The 21,190-nt window shown below is 38.2% G+C and overlaps 5 protein-coding genes across 7 annotated transcripts; 4 read left to right on the forward strand and 1 right to left on the reverse strand.

Moving 5' to 3' along the window:
• The first annotated feature begins 2,092 nt into the window (after positions 1-2,092).
• LOC106292458 (sugar transport protein 1-like) lies at positions 2,093-5,056 on the forward strand. The gene is made up of 4 exons (XM_013728046.1): positions 2,093-2,341; positions 2,568-2,890; positions 3,457-4,086; positions 4,387-5,056. Exons 1-4 carry the CDS (start codon positions 2,209-2,211, stop codon positions 4,867-4,869), a joined length of 1,569 nt encoding a protein of 522 aa, XP_013583500.1. The 5' UTR covers positions 2,093-2,208; the 3' UTR covers positions 4,870-5,056.
• Positions 5,053-8,458, reverse strand: LOC106292457 (MLO-like protein 2). The gene is made up of 14 exons (XM_013728045.1): positions 8,162-8,458; positions 7,786-7,843; positions 7,376-7,644; positions 7,152-7,268; positions 7,016-7,076; positions 6,771-6,934; positions 6,588-6,682; positions 6,446-6,495; positions 6,300-6,340; positions 6,036-6,209; positions 5,918-5,953; positions 5,754-5,821; positions 5,617-5,677; positions 5,053-5,536 (listed from the first exon to the last, which is right to left on the reverse strand). The coding sequence occupies exons 1-14, from the start codon at positions 8,282-8,284 to the stop codon at positions 5,135-5,137; spliced, it is 1,719 nt and encodes a 572-aa protein (XP_013583499.1). The 5' UTR covers positions 8,285-8,458; the 3' UTR covers positions 5,053-5,134.
• A 911-nt stretch (positions 8,459-9,369) lies between these two features.
• LOC106292461 lies at positions 9,370-11,075 on the forward strand. Of its 2 annotated transcripts, none has more exons than XM_013728055.1 (3): positions 9,370-9,647; positions 9,781-10,248; positions 10,323-11,075. In XM_013728055.1, exons 1-3 carry the CDS (start codon positions 9,537-9,539, stop codon positions 11,028-11,030), a joined length of 1,287 nt encoding a protein of 428 aa, XP_013583509.1. In that variant the 5' UTR covers positions 9,370-9,536; the 3' UTR covers positions 11,031-11,075. The 2 variants fall into 2 exon arrangements, with proteins under 2 accessions (XP_013583509.1, XP_013583510.1); XM_013728056.1 differs by having other exon boundaries at positions 9,564-9,696.
• A 1,584-nt stretch (positions 11,076-12,659) lies between these two features.
• Positions 12,660-15,795, forward strand: LOC106292449 (G-type lectin S-receptor-like serine/threonine-protein kinase At1g11330). Of its 2 annotated transcripts, none has more exons than XM_013728036.1 (7): positions 12,660-13,971; positions 14,054-14,161; positions 14,244-14,440; positions 14,529-14,739; positions 14,827-15,064; positions 15,134-15,278; positions 15,355-15,795. In XM_013728036.1, the coding sequence occupies exons 1-7, from the start codon at positions 12,660-12,662 to the stop codon at positions 15,661-15,663; spliced, it is 2,520 nt and encodes an 839-aa protein (XP_013583490.1). In that variant the 3' UTR covers positions 15,664-15,795. The 2 variants fall into 2 exon arrangements, with proteins under 2 accessions (XP_013583490.1, XP_013583491.1); XM_013728037.1 differs by having other exon boundaries at positions 14,247-14,440; positions 15,355-15,785.
• An 889-nt stretch (positions 15,796-16,684) lies between these two features.
• Positions 16,685-20,006, forward strand: LOC106292448 (G-type lectin S-receptor-like serine/threonine-protein kinase At1g11330). Its single transcript, XM_013728035.1, has 7 exons — positions 16,685-18,210; positions 18,290-18,397; positions 18,474-18,670; positions 18,744-18,954; positions 19,030-19,267; positions 19,361-19,505; positions 19,575-20,006. Exons 1-7 carry the CDS (start codon positions 16,896-16,898, stop codon positions 19,881-19,883), a joined length of 2,523 nt encoding a protein of 840 aa, XP_013583489.1. The 5' UTR covers positions 16,685-16,895; the 3' UTR covers positions 19,884-20,006.
• The last annotated feature ends 1,184 nt before the right edge of the window (positions 20,007-21,190 follow it).

Consider the following 21,190-nt stretch of genomic DNA (forward strand, 5'->3'; position numbering starts at 1 on the left):
GGCAGGAGGATCTCGCGAGGAAAGAAAAACTCTCCAAGCTTGCCATAGTAGACACTTTACTTGCCAAAAAAGAACCACTCAGTGACGCTGAAGAAGTTGCCAAAAACAAGCTACTAGCCGAGTATATATAGCTTTCTAGTGTCGCATAAACCACCTCCTTAAGTGTCTTTAATTTATGCCTAGCTTTCTATGTTTTAATGTACTGCTTTGGTTACGAGCTCCTCTATGTTTTTAATGTCGCAAGAACAAGATCCTCTATGTTTTTAATGTACTTCTATCTTTATGTTGGTTAATCTATGAATGTATGTGCTTCGTGGTTGTTGAACTTGGTCGTTGGTTAATTAAAATGAATGTCCTTCTTTATTAATTAACTCTCTAATATTACCCTTGTTATTTTTTACAGGTTTCATCAAACATGGGTCTTGACTATAGCTACACCCAACCTTCCCAATCTGAGGAGTTTGGTGGGGATGAGGCGGAAAGTGACAGCGAAATTGAAGCGCTGATTCGTCAAGACCAGGCAGAGCTAAGTTACGTGAACGGTGAGGAGATTTTGTACCCTCCGTAGCTTGAGGTTGAATTCGGTTTTCCACAGACATGCTACTGTGGTAGTCAACCCCAGCTAGCTACATCGCAGAGTAGAACCGATCCAGGTAGAAGATACTACACATGTTCTAACGTTGATGATGGAGAGTGCCATGTTTGGAAATGGTGGGATGAGACTGTAATGGAGGAGATGAGAGCCAGGGATAGACACACACTTCAGTTAGCCGAAAAGGTAGATTCTCTGAACTTCTTAAATGACTACGAGACTGAGCAGAAGTTCGGAATACACAAGGCCATCAACAATTAAAAGAAGATTTGATTGAAAATATATGGGCTAATTTTGGACATTTCCCGAATATCTAGAATGTTTAAGTTTCTATGAATTCAATAAAATGTTAATTTGCTTTATTTTTTAATGTTTGTAATTTTTTTCCTTGTTTTTTTTCAAGTTTGTAATTTTCTCATGTTTTATATTTTAATGTTAAATGTTTTATTTTAAATTTATCTTTAAAATGTCATTACTTATTAAAAATGTATACTTTAATAACTAAGAGATATCTAAAAATCCTACCAATAATCCTAACTTTTAGCATTGTCCTTAACTTTTTCTCTTAACATCAAAATAATATTAAACCAATCTAAGGACTTAGAAATTAGTCCCACCAATAACCATGCCCTTAGCACTATGAACTGATATTAGTCAAAATATGGGTACAAAGTACTGTAGATAACAATAGCTCAGAGTACTATGGTGGACTTGTTACACAAAACTAGGATATGGATGGTTCAGTATAATGCTTGTACTGGGTCATAGTTATATAAATGTTTTTTTTTTGTGACAGGGTTTTCTAAATAAAACCAGAATGGTTTCACTGTAATCTTTTACTCGCAATCTAAATATATTTATGTTTATCCACGTCTTACCCACAGGCCACAGGGATGTAAAAAACATTGACCATAAAGTGAATTAGACCCGTCGAACCATCAAGTGGGTCTTAAAAATCAAAACTGCATTTGATTTACACTTTGACAGACGGTCATGCGTACATGGTCGACAATGTTATTCACACATGCGCATTGCAAAATTTGGATGTGGCCAACCCACTTTTCTTTTTACCATATTGATTTGTCAGATTTTTGGCTGTATTAAATTTCTTCAGATAGCTCCTTCTCCCTTTATAAAATATCAAATTTACTGAAACTAATTCTGAAACATTATCACTATCCTATTTCACTATTCACTATTCACTATTCGCTAAGCCATTAGTAGTATAAGAAAATATCTTATCATAAATATGACTACCAAGCTACTAACTAATATTATCAAATGCATATGTTCACATAGCGGTCACCAAGTTTCTCAAAGTTATGAAACAGCGACACATTATTGAATTATCATATGATGTGGATAATTAGCAAAACATTATTTATGAGAAAAAAAATCAAAATTATTATGAATTCACAGCTAATAAAATACGGAGAGACAGCTCAACTACTTTCCCCTCTCTCTTCCCCACTGTCTATATATAACTCTAAGAAGTAATCTCTGATCTCTCCATCAACACGTCCACTCCACTTTTGTTTGCAAAGAAAGAAAGAAAAACATCTTAGCAAAAAGAGGTCAGAAAAGAAAAATAATTACTGTAGAGATCTCTTTAGACAATGGCTGGCGGTGGATTCGTAGTCGGAGATGGCCAAAAGACTTATCCCGGCAAACTCACTCCCTTTGTTCTCTTCACTTGTGTCGTTGCTGCCATGGGTGGTCTCATCTTCGGATACGATATCGGAATCTCTGGTAACTTCTCTCACTATTTCTCAGCTTTTACATTTCCACACCATGTATTCCTCTTCATTCATTTAACACACACATAACTCAAAAATACACAATCATCAACAGTAACATAGACTTTTTTTTAAAAAAAATTCAAAATAATATACATGTTTCTGTAGTTTCATGAAAACACGTTCTGATCAATTTTTTTTTTGTTTGAAATTTTGTAAATTTATTTAAAACCCCACAGGTGGAGTGACGTCGATGCCATCTTTCCTCCGGCGTTTCTTCCCGTCGGTTTACCGTAAACAGCAAGAAGACGCGACTACAAACCAGTACTGTCAATACGATAGTCCCACGCTTACGCTGTTCACTTCGTCCCTATATTTAGCGGCGCTAATTTCGTCGCTGGTGGCTTCCACCGTGACGAGGAAGTTCGGGCGGAGGCTCTCTATGCTTTTTGGTGGCATACTCTTTTGCGCCGGAGCTCTCATCAATGGTTTTGCTAAGCACGTTTGGATGCTCATCGTTGGTCGTATCTTGCTCGGTTTTGGTATCGGTTTCGCTAATCAGGTCCGTCACTGAAAAAACGATAATATTTTCTCATTTTCACACTTACATCACGGGTAAGAAAAAGTCAAATTAAATTCGTGTTGTTTCATAAAATTTAATAAATTTAAACTTATATTATCTCTCTATAAATGTACCTTGGTTTTTGAAAAAAGTTATGGACCAACTACTTTCATTGAACATAATCATCAACTAGTTAGGTCAAGTTGACATTATTAATTTTTTCTTGCTTTTACTATCAGTTTTTACAACGACGATAATTATTTTCCACATGATACTATATGATAATAGCAATTATTTAATTTTCTAATTGATTTGTTTTCGGCTGAATATCCAAAACTGCACATGGTCTGTTCTGTTAACTCGTATTTAACTTTTTGATACGTATCTTTAGCTAGAAAAGGTCATATTCGGACAGTATCTACTTCTTGTTAAACTTAATGACGTAATTGACCCTCTTTAAACCCTGTATTTTAATTCCATGCCCTTCAACTTGGAAAGCACTAATCACGTAAATAATCATTGTTTAAATGACGTGACTAACCATGTTTTCATGTCTCTATTAACAGTCTGTGCCACTTTACCTATCTGAAATGGCTCCATACAAATACAGAGGAGCGCTAAACATCGGCTTCCAGCTTTCAATCACAATCGGAATCCTCGTAGCCGAAGTGCTCAACTACTTCTTTGCCAAGATCAAAGGAGGCTGGGGATGGCGTCTCAGTCTCGGCGGTGCTGTGGTCCCTGCCCTGATCATCACACTCGGCTCCCTAGTCCTTCCTGACACTCCCAACTCAATGATCGAGCGAGGCAAGCACGAGAAGGCCAAAACCAAGCTCAGACGTATCCGTGGCGTCGATGACGTTAGCCAAGAGTTCGACGATTTAGTCGCAGCTAGTAAAGAGTCTCAGTCGATAGAGCACCCGTGGACGAACCTCCTCCGCCGTAAATACCGGCCGCATCTCACCATGGCCATTATGATTCCATTCTTTCAGCAGCTCACTGGGATCAATGTGATTATGTTTTACGCTCCTGTTTTGTTCAACACCATTGGTTTCACGACCGACGCTTCTCTCATGTCCGCCGTGGTCACTGGATCGGTCAACGTCGCTGCCACGCTTGTGTCGATCTACGGTGTTGACAAGTGGGGACGTAGGTTTCTCTTTCTTGAAGGCGGTACACAAATGCTTATATGCCAGGTAAGGAAACACATTCCACTTATCATATAAAGAAAAGTTATACTGGCGTAGATCCGTCTATTCTAAAGTTTGATATCATGATATATTAACTTATCCTTGACGTTATGTGCGCATAGAGATTGATATTTCATTTGGTATGAACATTGATATATGAATATATGCTGACGTAGATATCCATTTTCATTAGTTACAAACGTTTATATATTACGTATATATGGTTTTCGAAATCTATTTGAATTAGTATTTATCCATATCACTAATGAATTTATGTCGTTTGTTTTCTTCTTCTTGTGATTGTAGGCTGTGGTTGCTGCATGCATTGGGGCCAAGTTCGGGGTAGACGGGACCCCTGGTGAGTTACCAAAGTGGTATGCTATAGTGGTTGTAACGTTTATATGCATCTATGTGGCGGGTTTCGCATGGTCATGGGGTCCTCTAGGGTGGTTAGTACCTAGTGAGATCTTCCCCTTGGAGATAAGGTCGGCCGCACAGAGTATCACGGTGTCCGTGAACATGATCTTCACGTTCATAATCGCTCAGATCTTCTTGACAATGCTTTGCCATTTGAAGTTTGGGCTGTTCCTTGTATTCGCCTTCTTCGTGATAGTGATGTCGATTTTCGTCTACATATTCTTGCCGGAGACGAAAGGGATTCCGATAGAGGAAATGGGACAAGTGTGGAGGTCACATTGGTATTGGTCAAGGTTTGTGGAGGATGGTGAGTATGGGAATGGACTTGAGATGGGCAAGAGCAGCAGCAACCAAGTAACTAAACATGTTTAGTTTGTTTTAAATGAGAAAACAAAGTGTATTCATCTAGATATATTTATGTTTATATAATTCAGTACACCACATGGTGGCGAAATTATGCATATGATGCTTTTTTTTTATATACTTCAGCGTGTTCTTGCTTTATTTGTTGTTAAATTTACTCTATAACTCCATAAACTCTTTAAGCTTGGCCAGTGAATGTAATCATCTATCTAAATAGATGGTGCAGGTCTCATACATGTAATAATGTATAACATATGTAAATTTCAACAATCATCTACCTCTTAAAGGAAAAATCTCTTGACCTTTTGGTAGTCCGTATAGGAGGAAGTTCCACGGACGCAAGAACAGGTGTCTTTTCCGAGCTTTCGTGCGCAAGAGAATGATGTGTGGAAGGTCCAGCTTCTTGTTGTTGAGACTCAGGATCCCAAAACTGGTGGTGGTCATGATGATCAGAGTATCTAGGAGAAGGAGAACTCGGGAAAGTCTCAACGCTTCGGTTATTAAGAGTATGCATTGTAGATGAGCCATGAGTTGGTGTAGTTGGACGGCTAGTGTAAGGTGTGTTTGATTCGGTGTGTTTTCCGTGTTTTGTGTGCTTCTTTGCTGTATGATGCCATGTCTTTATCGCTGTGGCTACTCTTTCGTTGAACACCGTTGGCCTCATGGTAGAACCCATCTACAAACATTTCAAACACACGGTAAGAAAAAAACTAAGATCATATCAAAACATTGCACTGCAAATTTGTTGTGTACTACCTGAGTGACAAGAGCATAGAGTGGAAGAGTCACATAGCTGCAAAGTATCTGTACAACAACTCTGCAAGGTTGTGACATTGTCAGTTAAAAGACGTTTTTCTCCCGCGTATACAACAGTCAAGTTAATGTTAGCTTACCCAACTACAATTCTGATGATCACATCTGCATCGTTTTCATAGAAACAATTCCTGAGAGTGAATTCATACTGCACATACCAAAAGTTCATTGACATAACAATTAGTATGGCTCAATAATAGCGGATGTTTGTGTGAATAATGTGAAAACTGGATCGCTTGCTTACCGTACTCCAGGCAAAGAAGGCAAGCTGAAATGCATTCTGCAAAAGTGAAGGCAAGTTTGTTATATCATGCCGTTGGGAGAAGAGTATAAACGGAGCGGTTAAGGATATTGAACCGTACCGTGAAAAGAACCAAGTGGATAAGGAAAAGGATGAACCGAGGGCGGCCAAACCAGAAGAGATCATCACCAGGCTGAACCACAGGGGCACCTCTCACCACATCACCTTTCTCTTGGATTCTTAGACACAGTTTGGTTATAATGACTTGAAGCTTTGTTCCAACTATTAGAATCACCTGCAAGATTTACATTCATTCTCTTAAAACCAAAAGGACAAAAAATGAGCAAATGTTTAGTTCTTTTTTTCCTTTTTTTTTTGTACTTACGGCTAGTGGAATGAATGGTAACCAGAGGAAAGAATGTAATCCTGTTTCAAATGAAAACCAATATTAGTTTTTGGGCATGTATTTATGCATGGATATGGTGTGTTTGCGTGGTAAGCAATGAGCCTTAGTAAGGCTTCCTTACTTACCGTTTGTGTTGGTCAAGAGGAATAGCACGGCGACAAACCAGATAACCGGACTGCACAATGTGAGCAAAGATGTCAGCAGACAAATCTTCCAAGTTGGATTGTTCTCAGATTATATAAAAGCAGTCATTAAGTTGCTCCAAACCTGATTTCGACTACAGTTTTGAAGTCTTCTTCTACTGTTTTCTGAATATACTTGCGGAAATCGAATGTCCTTTCACTCCCTGGAGCCAAATGCGCCTGAAAAAAGAGTAGGTTAGATCACTTGTTATACTAAACAGTAAGTAGATAAAACAAAACAAAAGATCAAACGATATAAGTTCCCTACCATGATGAAACCGTGCCGCAAAGCCATGTAATCAACTTTGGTGACAGATCCAAAGAACTGTCTGAAAAAACACACAGTCCATAGCGTCACTCTTGTCTTGCTCCAGAAATTGAGATGTCTTCTCCCGAAAGATGTGTCTCTCGCAAACCTGAACCTCTCAGGATCTGCATAACAAGAATGCATTCACCATAAAAAAAATTCTGTTTAGGTTTTAAAATCGGATTTAATAATATACATATATATACCGTTGGAATAGTGAAATTCTATTGTCTTGGTCTCATTCTCCCAGTGCTTCCACCTTCTAGTCTACAATACTCAAGAAAACCATAATCAAATCTTGTTGCATACAAGTTCTTTCTTGATTCACAAGAAAAAAGTTACCTTGGTCTTTCCGAGAGCATAAGTAACAATGCAGTAGATTACATGAACCACCGCGAGGATGAAAATGAATATATGAAGCTGGTGGATACCATAAGCAGATACAAAAGCCACTTTCCCCTGAAATAATCCGCCAATCACAATAATAAATTAGAGGATGATTAACAAGGGGAGTGAGAGTGGTTTATATATATATATATATAGATATATGGGAGATTCTTAGTTACCTTCTCAGCGCATTTGTCATAACCTTTGGTGGCTAAACTTCGTCTATGGATGTAAGACTCAGCTACCTCAAGGAGAAGTCTTCTATGACCGGATTTATCTTCACCATCGTCTTCTTGTTTAGCGGGAACCTTTTTGCCGTATTTTTTAGCTTCATCAGCGGCGCTGCAAGGGTGCATTGTTGACGCAACGCTTTGGGAGATGCAGATGTTTGAGATCGGTGTTTGTCCGATTGTTAAGAGTAGTGATATGAACCCCATGAGCATAAGCTCTGAAATACCCAAAAAAAAAAAAAAACATATTTTTTGTTAAAATAAAAAGCTTGTTAATAGAAGAAATTAAGTAGCAAAATATATATTTTAGTGCTGTTAATTGTATTGTGACAAAAAAAAAAAGGTGCTATTAATTGTACCTGCTTTGATCTTTTCAAGAGCTTCATAGAGAGCCTTCTTGTGCTTCTGTTTAAACCACTGCCAGTTTAAATGAAACAAAGAGCAGATTTAGTCATAAGAGAAGAGGAATAAAGCAGGGCAGGAACAGAGTGATAACTAAAGCAGAAACAGAGTAGGAAACAGAACATGAACACCAAACAGGGTACATAGAGAGATATGCAAAGCATAAAATGAGTAAGAAGGTGATCTTAACAACAAAGCTCAAAAAAGCATGTCGAGAAAACAAAGAAAAAGAAATCTAAACAAAAGAAGAAACAGAGCAAGAGCGCTAAACAGGGGAATCTTGACATATAATGGAAACATGAAAGAAGATGAGGAAGAATCGAAGGGACTTACAGCTCCAATTTTGTGAATGGAATGTTCAAGGACAATGGAAATGAGTAGTAAGACGAAGCAAACCACAGCGACTGCCCACGTAGAGGTCTGCTCTAAAGTCCTCTCTTTTACCTGATTCGCCATTAGAGCTTAATTATAAAAACACAGTGAGAGAGATGAGAAGACACAAAGAGTTTTGTGTTCTTCTTTATGTTTTAAGCTCACAGTTTTCTAATTAATAGGCTACGCAAGTTACAAACCCACAGATATATTGCACAATAATAGTATAAGGAAGGAATGAAGATGATAAGACCCGCAATGAGAGACTATAAATTAAAGGCTTAAATCGATTGTTTTTTACAGAAAAGGTGCTTTCAACATTCCACTATTGTTCCACATGCGCAGACAGACTTCTCAATAATTCACCGTCTTCTTTTGTGCTTTTTGGGCTCTGCATTTTTCTCATTTATCATATTGGCCTTCTTCGTCAAATCATGCTTTCTTTTCATTTCCCTTCATACCTTTTCCAATTTTGGTTCGTAAATTTTTTTCATTGGCTTGCTTGTAAGTTAAAAGTTAAAACTATAAAATGAAAAGGAGCCTATAGAAAGTAATTAAATTCTAAAATTGATTCCTTACGCGTTTAGTTTTGTTCTTTGTTGTGTATATGATAATGGAACCCTACTAAAGCTAATACTATCAATGGCAACTTGATATATTTATATAAACATTGATTACATTTCCATAATGGAAGCTCGTCGTAAAGCTAGCATGCTTTTATTTTGTCTTTCCTTTTTACCTATTCTCATCTTTGTTTATTTGGTCAAAAACCTATTCTCAACTTGTTTAAAAATAATAATAATATGATAATCTAATTAAATAAGTGATAATATACTTGTTAATTAGACGGCAAAAGAGAATGAGATACTCAAATATCTCATAAATTAGTAAAACCCCAAATAGTATATCGATTTCGACCATCTAATGGCTACTGGTGAGAATTAGGTTTTCACTAATACTATCTGAATCACTAAATGTCACATTTCAAATACATGTATACTTTTTAAATCTAGAATTATTTATTACACTAAAATTGATAAACCAGAGTTAGGATACATAGACCATCAGACGAAAACCAAACTGAACCAAGTCTTTAACGGACCGAATCTAAAGAATTTCGGGGTTTAGTATCGATCAGAGCTTTAAAACCGGAAAAATTATCAAAATTCGAATCAAACCGGATCAAACCGAGACATCGATCGTCACGCACATTTTCACACTCCAACTGCATCTCTTTCCATCGTTTGTATCTATCATCTCTCTCTCGCGCGATTATTACCCAGAATTCGCTGGAATCATCAACCTTTCCCCATCAGTCTCTCAGATAAAAAAAAAAATGGATCCGATTGCTTCGGCGGTGGAGAAAGTGAAGAGCTTTGCGAAATCGAGCCAGGACTTAGTCTCCCGCCACTTCGGCTTCCACGACAACCCTTCCCGCCAGAATCCGGTATCTTTCATCCCGTCTCCTTCTTCTTCGACCTCTTTGATTGAAATGGGTACACGAAAGTATTTAACTTTATCCTCAAAAACGTTATCTTTTTTTTTTGTTTTTCACAATTTGGGAACTATCTATGTATCAGATTGATATCTTGAAGCGGTTGCAAAGAGAAGCCTTCTCTGATCTGATGAAGCTCAGAGACAGACAAGAGAAAGTTGAGCGGATACTTTCCTCATATAAACTCTCCAAAGGAGGTCCCTTTCAAGAGACTAGCACTCACGTGAAGGGTGAAGTTCACGCCCTTGGGGGAATGCTGCTGATGGGAAACACTGACGAGGAGAGTTTCATTGGACTCGAGAGACAAGGAGTGAGACCTGGATTGCTTTCAAGGTTCGTGTTCGAAACGAGCCTTAGGGAGACGGATAAGCTTGTGGCTGAGCTCGTTGCTGGATTCAAAGGAGAGCACAGTGATGGTGTTTCAGGGAAACAGCTGTCTTTAGCCAAAGTCTTTTACAAGGCAGAGGTTAATGATTGGTTCTCTGCAGTTGCTATTCCCGTTGGCGCGCGTTTCAGAGACATTGATGCTGATGCTCTTGTGTCTTCTTACGAGGTATCCCACTAGTTGTTGCAGATTCTTCGTCTTGCATTTATGTTATTAATGAAGCTACTACATTGGTGTTGCAGGGGATGAATTTTACAGAAGTTTCTGAACTTGGACCACCTCTTTTGAACCAACATAATGGTAGTGCCATAGGATTAACAGTCAGAAAGTCAAACATGGCAGCTTCGCTGGCCCAGTCCATCACAAACCTTGAAGTTGAACAGGGTTTAACTGCGAGGAGTCGCTGTCTCAGAACTTTTGGGCAAGTAACCTGCCACATTCTGAGTGGTGTGAAACTATCTCTACTGGGCTGTCACCAGATTTTATCACCGCCTAACAGCCTCCATTACCCTGCTGGAGCTGTTACAGTTCCAGTGAGTTTCCTAAGGCGCCGTATTGATATTGATATGGAGTCTGAATCATCAGCAACGACTCTGGAGATGAGAAGAGGCGTGGATCATGTGTCGTCTAGCTCCATTGCTTTGAAGGTAGACAGCTCTCTAATGGACGAGTGTACGAGGATTGGGGGATGGATTGAGATTCAAAAGTCAAGAGAGAAGGAAGTGAAATGGTCAGTGTCTATTACAGACAAACCAGAGGATGAAGTGGGATGGGGCATGAGCGTTGGGGGAGTCTTGGATGGTTCAAGAAATCATGATCTGTTTCAAGTGGAATCTTATCTCAAATTCAACATAGGCAATCGGTTTAGCTTAAGTCCTGGTCTTGTTTATCTCACAAACAGTAACGGAAGAACGGTAGGTTTCATGCTTCAGTCTCATTGGTCCCTGTGATTCTTTAATGCTAGTCTTTCCAAGTACATTCTTGGTTCTATTTAACACTGATTGAAGTTATAAGATGATAATAAATAGTGTCTTAGCAAGTTATATGTCTGAAGAAACCCACACCAAAGATTGGCCCTGTGTGAAATACAATTCTTAAACATAGTTGGCAGTATAATAGTTAGCATGTTCAAGTTGATCAATAACATACAAGTCCTTTTCATATTAGGAGCTTTGATTGACCTATCAGTCACCTCTCATTAACATACAAACTTTGTAAGCTGTTGAAGTCAAGTCAATTACCTTCTTCGTAGGACTCGGGACTCAGGACAACATTACCGGTGGTGGGGGAGGGTTCTTACGCGTGGGCCCCACCACTTTTTCTCAATTACTGTGCAATAATATCCCAAAATAAGAAATGTTTGCACTGCGTCCTTAGCTGTTTGCGAGTCCCACGACACGTGGTGGCCCGCGATTGATTTAATTTTTTTTTTTTTTTTTAAACCAGAAAACCAAAAAAGAAAAATTTTAAGGACCAAAAAACGTTTTGGCCGATAATGTTGCCCTCATTTGATGAAACAGTATCCTATGACAGACTGCCATGAGTATAACTCAAGAATGACCTTATACGTATGAAGTCTGTTAATATTCTTACGGGTAAACCACATATTTCTGACATATTGTCACAAGTATCATATACTAACAGTTGCCCACGATCTTTCAATCTCATCCTAGTATTAAAACCTATTTCTCCCCAGTCCAAAATATCGAAACCCGTATCCCCATAAATGAATGTTTGATTTGAATGTAAACCGATACCAAATTAGTATACTTTGGACCGAATTTGAAACCCAACCCAACCTGAGATCCAAATACAAATCCAATCCAACTTTCGAATCAAACTTTGGTAAATTAAAAAAATCGGATGGTATCGATTCAGTTAAGTTAGACATTGGTTATGTTTCAAATTTTTGAATAGTAAACCGATTTAAGTTCATACGGGCGATTTTTCCGATTGGAGAAAAATATGTTTTAATTCTTTTAATATGTGGAACTATGACAATATCGAAAGATTCCGTGTAGTTGTTACTATATGATATTTCTAATGTTGAAATTAGTTGTTTACTCTATTCTTACAACAAGACACCTCATTTGACGGTCGATTTGACTACTCCTATTCCTTATCTACGTAGAAATTTCACATTTTCCTCGAAAGATAGTAAAATAAAAGGGTTGAAAAGCGTGTTGTTTTTGAATATAATCAACATACTCAAGTTGTGAAATGTCTACTCAAAAGTTAAAAAACAATGGTCCCCAGTAAGATTGGCACTAACTCAAGTAGTCCAGTCCTCTTTCTTTTCTTATTCCCACACAACCATCAGAAGAAAAGTCAATACTGGTGGTTGGTTCCACTCTCACTGTTAACTGGGATATTCAATGTAGCCACCAAACACGTTGCTACACCACAGAACAACTCTTCGTTGAAAGAAAAACTACATCATCTTCTTCTCCTTCCAAGTCTTATTATAAACAGACAAAGACGATTACTTGCATTAATTTATACCTCTCTTTCAGGAAAATCTTCTAAAGAGAACAAACAAAAAAAGCTAAACTGGAACTATTCTGTTTCAACAACTAGTTATGGTGGTTCTACTGAACACACGCCGTCGTTTTGTTCTTCTACTTGCAACAGTCTTTTGCTTCTCCTTTAGGCTATGTTTCGGCGAAGACAGAATCACGTTCACAACTCCGATCAAAGACTCAAACTCAGACACACTAATCTGCAAAAGCGGCGTGTTCAGGTTCGGTTTCTTCACTCCCGTAAACTCAACTGCTAAATTACGTTACGTTGGGATATGGTACGACAAGATGCCAATCCAAACCGTGGTTTGGGTCGCCAACAAAGACTCTCCCATCAACGACACTTCCGGCGTCGTCTCCATCTCCTCCGAAGACAGAAACCTCGTGGTCACCGACGGTCGAAACCGCACTCTATGGTCAACGAACGTCACAGTACCAGTAGCTCCAACTACTACATGGGTCCTGCTCATGGACACCGGGAACCTTGCGTTACAAGACAGCAGAAACAACGGGGAGACTCTCTGGGAGAGTTTCAAGCATCCTTACAACTCCTTCTTACCCAAAATGACCCTCGGCACCAACAACAGAACCGGAGAGAATCTCAAACTCACTTCTTGGAAAAGCTACACAGATCCTTCCACGGGGGACTACACAGCTGGTCTTGCTCCTTACACGTTCCCCGAACTTCTCATCTGGAAGAACGACGTCCCTATCTGGCGCAGCGGTCCCTGGAACGGTCAGGTTTTCGTCGGTTTGCCCGACGTGGACTCTCTTCTGTTTCTCGATGGGTTTAATCTCAACAATGATAACCAGGGAACGGTTTCGATGTCGTATGCTAATGGTTCCTTCATGTATCATTTCAACTTGGATCCTGATGGAGCTATCTACCAGAGAGACTGGAGAGCTCCCATGAGAGACTGGAGGATCGGTGTACGGTTTCCAAAGACAGATTGTGATGCATATGGTAAGTGTGGCCCGTACGGGATCTGCAATTCAAGGGAGGATCCACAATGTAAATGCGTTAAAGGGTTTGTGCCGAGTAATGCCACGGAGTGGAGTGCGAGGAACTGGAGTAATGGGTGTGTGAGAAGAGCTATGTTGAAGTGCAATGCAAGTAACGGTGGTGGTCGTGGTGTAGGAAAAGGAGATGGGTTTATGAAACTGGAGAGGATGAAAGTGCCGATCAATGCAATACAGTCTCTAGCTAACGAGCAGGCTTGTCCACAGCAATGTACAGATAACTGTAATTGCACGGCTTATGCTTATGATAAAGGGATCGGATGCATGCTTTGGAGCGGTAGCTTGGTTGATATGCAATCGTTTGTTGGAAGTGGCATTGATCTTAATATTAGGCTTGCTCATTCTGAACTCAGTGAGTAAAAATATCTCTTTACTACTAGTCTCTCACTCAGTTTTACTTTGTTGACTTATGTTTGCTCACCAAATCTTTGTAGAAACACATAGCAGCCTAGCAATTGTGATCACAGCATCCGTGCTAGGTGCTGCGTTCGTTGCTGCTGTTTGTGTTCTTTTAGCATGCAGGAGATTCAGAAAACGTCCAGGTTAGAGTTTTTCTATAGCTCATTGATGATGTTGACCAAAAAAAATATTGTTTTTTTAACCATAATTTTGTTTACTTAATAGCAGAACCAAAGAAAGATAGAAGTGCGGAGATAATGTTTAAGAGAATGGAAGAACTTACTAGTGGTAATGAGTCTGCTTCTAACCAAGTGAAGCTCAAGGAGCTTCCTCTCTTTGAGTTTCAAGTGTTAGCCACAGCAACTGATAGCTTCTCTCTCAGAAACAAGCTCGGACAAGGAGGGTTTGGTCCTGTTTACAAGGTGAATACATCAAACAAGAATCCGTTTTGAAAAAAAGAGATGTGTGTATAATCTCAGACTGACTGATTGGTGATGTTTTTATCTTCAGGGAAAATTGCCGGAAGGGCAAGAAATAGCAGTGAAGAGGCTCTCAAGGGCATCAGGACAAGGACTTGAGGAGCTTATGAACGAAGTGGTTGTCATTTCGAAGTTGCAACATCGGAATCTGGTGAAGTTACTGGGGTGTTGCATTGAAGGTGAAGAGAGGTTGTTAGTCTACGAATATATGTCAAAGAAAAGCTTGGATGCATATCTATTTGGTAAAGTTACCTCCTCTGTCTTTAAACTCTGTATTTACTTGAGTTGATTGAATACAAGGCTAATGGGGTTTGTTAGCTTTTTTTCAGACCCATTGAAGCAAAAGATTCTTGACTGGAAGACACGGTTGAACATAATGGAAGGAATATGCAGAGGTCTTTTGTATCTTCACAGAGATTCAAGACTAAAGATCATACACAGAGATCTAAAAGCTAGCAACATTTTGTTAGATGACAACCTGAATCCCAAAATATCTGATTTTGGGCTTGCAAGAGTTTTTCGAGCTAATGAAGATGAAGTTAACACAAGAAGGGTTGTAGGAACTTAGTAAGTATCCCATTCCCAATATACAAGAACACATATTTTGAAAACCATCATAACCATTTGTTACCGCAGTGGCTATATGTCACCGGAATATGCAATGGAAGGTTTATTTTCAGAAAAATCAGACGTTTTCAGCTTGGGGGTTATACTTTTAGAGATCATAAGTGGGAGAAAAAACTCTCACAAGGAAGAGAATAATCTAAACCTTTTGGCTTATGTAAGTGTGTACTAATAACCACGGTTTAGTAACTTTACTAGCTTTGAATCTTACCTGTAATATGGTCTTTTTACAGGCGTGGAAGCTTTGGAATGAGGGTGAGGCTGCTTCTCTAGCAGATACAAACGTCTTTGATGAGTCTTTCGCGAAAGAGATAACGAAATGTGTACAGATCGGTCTATTATGTGTGCAAGAAGTTGCAAACGATAGACCAAATGTTTCAACCGTTATTTGGATGCTAACCACCGAAAACACGAACCTCAAAAAGCCGAAGCAGCCTGCGATTATAGGAAGAAGAGGAGCTTCTGAGGCTGAATCTTCTGACCAGAGTAGTCAAAAGGTCTCTATCAATGATGTGAGTCTCACAGCTGTAACAGGGCGCTAAGCTCATAGAGCTAATATTTTTGTTTATATAATGTATGTTTTGAGAATCACATATGCTTGCAAATTCTGTTATTCTGTGCATGTTTAATGGTTTGGTTAAATAATAAAAAATGTATTTCAGGGAAGTTATATTTAGTACAGACTTGTTTTCATTACCTCAGTTAAAAACACATGTTAGTGTGACTAGTAACCATCGTACGAACAATAGGAATGAATAGGAAAGAAATGAGTAGGAATAAAATTTTAGGAATGATGAGGAATGATGGTTGCTTATCAAAATTTATGAGGAATTGTTTTGTTCTATAATTCTCTACAAACAAAGGAATGAAGAGAAATGAAAAAGAAAACCTATTCTTCATAAATGGTAAAAAGTTCAAGGAATATTAAGGAACATAGTGTTCTTCGTTGTTCCCTTGGTCACCATTCACAATGTGAAACTGAGCGGTGCTGTAACTTGACTTACTCTTAGATGAATTAATTAACTTGGATGAAGAAACTGAACGTGTAACATGTTCTTGACTCTTGAGAAGCCACAGACAGTAGGTTTTATCTTGAAAAGATTCTCCTTATCTTGCTTTTCTTCTTCTTTTTCCTTTTTCCTTTTTTTTATTTCTTATTGGAATCTCCAATAATGATGCCTGCTTGAATGTCATTGGTCTATGTGATTTTAGTGCTAGTCTTCAAAGGCATGTTCATGGATGTGGCGGCCATGTTTTATTGCCTTGATGGGTAGTAAAAGAGTAGATCATTCCCTATCGTCTCTCTTACAAAATATTCGTTGAGACATGGTAACATAATGGTGAAGCTGGAGGAATAATGCAGTCTGTAAGTTTGTCGCCATTGCAACTTGACAGAGTTCTGGCATCTTAACAGTATGTGAAAGAGCTAAACACAATTTCTAAAACATAGTTATCACTCGAATAGTTTGCATGTGACTTTACAGAAAGACAAAGAACATCAAGTTGATAGAGAGGGATGGTAACTTAAGACTTTTCGCCACTCAATGACAAAATCGCAAGACTTATTATGTTGAAGTCACTGCCCATATATATGTCCCACTACGGCAGAACCAAAAATCTTCCTTGAAAGATTAAAACATCAGCACCTTCCTCTTCTTAAGTCTTCTAATAGAGACAAAAGACCACTCCTATAATAACTTACTTCTCGTACTAGATATCTTCCAAAGAGAAACAACAAAGCAAAACTAGAACTTCTCTGTTTCACTTAGTAGTTATGGTGGTTCTACTGAACTCACATCCTTGTTTTGTTCTTCTTCTTCTTCTTGCAGCATTCTATTGCTTCTCTCTGAGCCTATGTTTCGGCGAAGACAGACTCACCTTCTCAACTCCGATCAAAGACTCAGAGTCAAAGACACTTCTCTGCAAAAAGGGTATTTTCAGGTTCGGTTTCTTCACTCCTGCAAACTCCACTTCTCGCTTACGTTATGTTGGGATTTGGTACGACAAGATTCCAGTTCAAACTGTGGTTTGGGTCGCCAACAGAGACGCTCCCATCAACGACACTTCCGGTGTTGTTTCCATCTCTGACGACGGGAACCTCGTGGTTACCGATGGTAGAAACCGCAGTATATGGTCTACCAACGTCACAGTACCAGTAGCTCCAAATGCTACTTGGGTCCAGCTAATGGAAAACGGGAATCTTAGGCTACAAGACAACAGAAACAACGGCGAGATCATATGGGAGAGTTTCAAGCACCCCTATAGCTCTGTGTTGCCAAGAATGAGTCTCTTGATCAACAGTAAAACCGGAGAAAACATCGGTCTTACTTCTTGGAGAAGCTACACAGATCCTTCAACAGGGAACTACACAGTTACTCTTGTCGCTTTCCCGTTTCCTGAGCTTCTAATCAGGAAGAACAGTGCTACACAGTGGCGTAGCGGTCCCTGGAACGGCCAGGTTTTCATCGGTTTACCGGATATGGATTCCCTTCTGAACATTGATGGGTTTAACCTCAATAATGATAACCAAGGCACGGTTTCGTTGAGCTATGCTAATGACTCCTTCATGTATCACTTCAACTTGGATCCTAATGGAGCTATATATCAAAGAGATTGGAGCACTTCTATGAATGATTGGAGAGTCGGTGTTAGGTTCCCATCCACAGACTGTGATGAATACAACAGATGTGGTCCATATGGGAGCTGCAATTACCGGGAAGACCCACAGTGTAAATGCATAAAAGGGTTTGTGCCTAGGAATAACACTGAGTGGAGTGTAGGAAACTGGATTAGTGGATGTGTGAGAAGAGCTCCACTACGGTGCGAGAGACTCAGGAATGGAACTAGTAACGGAGGAAAAGAAGATTGGTTTTTGAAAGTGCAGAAGATGAAAGTACCAGTGAATGTGCAACCGTCTTTAGCTAATGCCCAAGCTTGTCCTAAGGTTTGTTTAGATAACTGTTCTTGCACAGCTTATGCATATGATCAAGGCATTGGATGCATGCTTTGGAGCGGTAGCTTGGTTGATATGCAATCATTCTTGGGAAGTGGCATTGATCTTTATATTCGACTCTCGCATTCTGAACTCAGTGAGTAAAAAAAAAAACTCTACTAATCTCACCTTTGTTATTATTCATTTACTAATGACATATCACCAAAATCTTGTAGAAGCACATAGCAAGAGAGCAATAATGATCACAGCACTTGTGCTAGGCGTTGTGTTTGTTTCTGCGGTTTGTGTTCTTTTAGCATGCCTGAAACTCAATAAGCGTCCAGGTTAGAGTTTTCTTTACTCTTGCTTGAGATTGTTCCTTTTATAATAGTTTGTTTGCATCTTCAATCATTTCCTTAGGAGAACCAAAGAAAGATAGAAGCGTAGAGCAATTGTTAAAGAGAATGGAAGAAGTTAATAGTGGTGATGAGCCTGCTTCTAACCAAGTTAAGCTAGAGGAGCTTCCGCTCTTTGAGTTTCAAGTGTTAGCTACAGCAACTGATGACTTCTCTCTCAGAAGCAAGCTCGGACAAGGCGGATTTGGTCCTGTTTACAAGGTAAATACACTAAACAGAACACTTTTTGAAAAGAGATTTGTATACAAAAATCTCATATTAATCTTTTCTTCAGGGAAAGTTACCTGAAGGGCAAGAAATTGCGGTGAAGAGGCTCTCAAGGGCATCAGGACAAGGACTTGAGGAGCTTATGAACGAAGTGGTTGTGATTTCGAAGTTGCAACATAGGAATCTGGTGAAGTTACTTGGTTGTTGCATTGAAGGAGAAGAAAGGTTGCTAGTCTACGAATATATGCCAAAGAAAAGCTTGGATGCATATCTATTTGGTAAAATGATCTCCTCTGTTTCATAAATCTGTTCTTACTTAGGAAAGCTAATGATTTTGTAAGCTATTTCTTCAGACCCTTTGAAGCAAAAGATTCTTGATTGGAAGACTCGGTTCAACATAATGGAAGGAATATGCAGAGGTCTTTTGTACCTTCACAGAGATTCAAGACTAAGGATCATACACAGAGATCTAAAAGCCAGCAACATTTTGTTAGATGACAACCTGAATCCTAAAATATCTGATTTCGGGCTTGCAAGAGTTTTCCGAGCGAATGAAGATGAAGCTAACACAAGAAGGGTTGTAGGGACATAGTAAGTATTCATTCCCAAAAAATAGTAACACAAATATTTTGAAAACCAGTTTTATCATAGCCTATATGAATGATTTTTTTTATGTTATTGCAGCGGCTACATGTCACCGGAATATGCAATGGAAGGTTTATTTTCAGAAAAATCAGACGTTTTCAGCTTGGGGGTTATACTTTTAGAGATCATAAGCGGGAGAAGAAACTCTCACAAGGAAGAGAATCATCCAAATCTTTTATCTTATGTAAGTGTGTGCTAATAATTAGTGTTTAGTAGCTTTTAAACTTTACCCGTAAGTTTGGTCTGTTTACAGGTGTGGACGCTGTGGAATGAGGGTGAGGCTGCTTCTCTAGCAGATCCAAACGTCTTTGATGAGTCTTTCGTGAAAGAGATAGCAAATTGTGTTCAGATTGGTTTGTTGTGTGTGCAAGAAGTTGCTGACGATAGACCGAATGTTTCAACTGTGATCTGGATGCTAACAACTGAGAACATGAACCTCCCTGAGCCGAAGCAGCCTGCGTTTATAACAAGAAGAGAAAAGTCTGAGGGTGAATCTTCTAACCAGAGTAGTCAAAAGGTCTCTATCAATGATGTGAGCCTCACATCTGTTACTGGGCGTTAAGCTCACAAATCCAATCTGATTATGTATAATTAAAAAGGTTTGAATACGTTTGGCTAATAATTAAGTGTGTTGATTAAAAATGTGTGGAGTGTTATAAGTCGATATAGACATTATGATGTGTGTATAAATATATTATGAACAATAAATGAATTAAGAAACATGAAAATATTATTTTCTTAAATATACGTATCAATATTCAAAATAGATCATTTGAATATTATACATATTTTCAATACAAACCAAAATCGTATATCCTACACCATATATCATATACATATTTGAATATCATTTTTCAGTGTATAATGTCATTTTATACATAATATTAATATGACAATTACGAGTGTTCAAGAATATTTTAAAAACTATCTTAAAATAATTTTTTAAATCTAAAATACAAACACAAACTTATAATAGGTTATTAATAACGAAAATAAACTAATATTGTCATATCAATAAGTTATTTTATATTATCATTTTTTATTTAGATAACATGATAAAATTTTATCAAATTCTAAGGAATCACTAATTTATGTAATATTAATAAATATATGAGTAATTTAATCAATTTTTTAAAAAAGTACTATAAGATATTTTGTTATCGGATCAATAGTATCAGATCGCGGGTTAATAGTGAGTTTTTAGGTTTTTACCGGGTTATATCGGATTTTTAATTAACAAATTTTTCATTAAATCCGAACAGGATTATATACAATGTATCGGGTCTATAGGTTCAAACATGAATCTAGGTCAGATATGAAAACAAATTTTAAAACTCAAACATTATTATAGAACAGCTACCATATTTCGAACAAATACCATATTTTGAAGAGAAAAAAAACAAATGATAAAAACCTAAAAACTCAATTGTTATGGTTCGAAATGAAAAATAATGGTAATTTGTAAATCAGTTTTCGATTAATAAATGAAAAACAAACAAACCCGCGCTTTCTAAGCGCGGGTCAAAATCTAGTTGAGATTAAAGAACAAGAGATGTATATCTGAGAAGTTATGTTCAGATTTGGTCTTATGACCTCAGTTAAAATCACTTCAATAGTTTCTAGTACTGAAACTTAACTAACCTGGATGAAGAAGCTGAAAAGGAGAAAGAACATAAACCACATATGTTCTTGAGAAGCCACTTTTTTCTTTTCTTGAGAAGCCACACTATTATGGTTTTGAGTGTTTGGGTTTGGGTTGCTTTGCTGTGTATTATGTATCTATTATGTGTATATATTGAAATGAACGAACCTGGATAGTTTAGAATTGTGGATAAGATCAGTTTTGACTTTTCATAGTTTCATTAAATA

The sequence above is a fragment of the Brassica oleracea genome, chromosome C5 (assembly GCF_000695525.1).
Source record: "Brassica oleracea var. oleracea cultivar TO1000 chromosome C5, BOL, whole genome shotgun sequence".
NCBI classification, from domain to species: Eukaryota; Viridiplantae; Streptophyta; class Magnoliopsida; order Brassicales; family Brassicaceae; genus Brassica; species Brassica oleracea.

What these genes read in the sequence shown, in the direction of transcription:
- LOC106292458 (XM_013728046.1), top strand. Translation starts at nt 2,209, where the DNA reads ATGGCTGGCGGTGGATTCGTAGTCGGAGATGGCCAAAAGACTTATCCC. An exon ending in ATACGATATCGGAATCTCTG is followed by an intron (nt 2,342 to 2,567) that starts GTAACTTCTCTC and finishes AAAACCCCACAG; the next exon opens with GTGGAGTGACGTCGATGCCA. An exon ending in GTATCGGTTTCGCTAATCAG is followed by an intron (nt 2,891 to 3,456) that starts GTCCGTCACTGA and finishes CTCTATTAACAG; the next exon opens with TCTGTGCCACTTTACCTATC.
- LOC106292457 (XM_013728045.1), bottom strand. Translation starts at nt 8,284, where the DNA reads ATGGCGAATCAGGTAAAAGAGAGGACTTTAGAGCAGACCTCTACGTGG. An exon ending in CCTTCTTTGCCTGGAGTACG is followed by an intron (nt 5,822 to 5,917) that starts GTAAGCAAGCGA and finishes TGGTATGTGCAG; the next exon opens with TATGAATTCACTCTCAGGAA. An exon ending in TCTATGCTCTTGTCACTCAG is followed by an intron (nt 5,537 to 5,616) that starts GTAGTACACAAC and finishes AAATGTTTGTAG; the next exon opens with ATGGGTTCTACCATGAGGCC.
- LOC106292461 (XM_013728055.1), top strand. Translation starts at nt 9,537, where the DNA reads ATGGATCCGATTGCTTCGGCGGTGGAGAAAGTGAAGAGCTTTGCGAAA. An exon ending in ACCCTTCCCGCCAGAATCCG is followed by an intron (nt 9,648 to 9,780) that starts GTATCTTTCATC and finishes TCTATGTATCAG; the next exon opens with ATTGATATCTTGAAGCGGTT. An exon ending in CTCTTGTGTCTTCTTACGAG is followed by an intron (nt 10,249 to 10,322) that starts GTATCCCACTAG and finishes TTGGTGTTGCAG; the next exon opens with GGGATGAATTTTACAGAAGT.
- LOC106292449 (XM_013728036.1), top strand. Translation starts at nt 12,660, where the DNA reads ATGGTGGTTCTACTGAACACACGCCGTCGTTTTGTTCTTCTACTTGCA. An exon ending in GAGATTCAGAAAACGTCCAG is followed by an intron (nt 14,162 to 14,243) that starts GTTAGAGTTTTT and finishes TTTACTTAATAG; the next exon opens with CAGAACCAAAGAAAGATAGA. An exon ending in CTTGGATGCATATCTATTTG is followed by an intron (nt 14,740 to 14,826) that starts GTAAAGTTACCT and finishes GCTTTTTTTCAG; the next exon opens with ACCCATTGAAGCAAAAGATT.
- LOC106292448 (XM_013728035.1), top strand. Translation starts at nt 16,896, where the DNA reads ATGGTGGTTCTACTGAACTCACATCCTTGTTTTGTTCTTCTTCTTCTT. An exon ending in CTTGGATGCATATCTATTTG is followed by an intron (nt 18,955 to 19,029) that starts GTAAAATGATCT and finishes CTATTTCTTCAG; the next exon opens with ACCCTTTGAAGCAAAAGATT. An exon ending in ATCCAAATCTTTTATCTTAT is followed by an intron (nt 19,506 to 19,574) that starts GTAAGTGTGTGC and finishes GTCTGTTTACAG; the next exon opens with GTGTGGACGCTGTGGAATGA.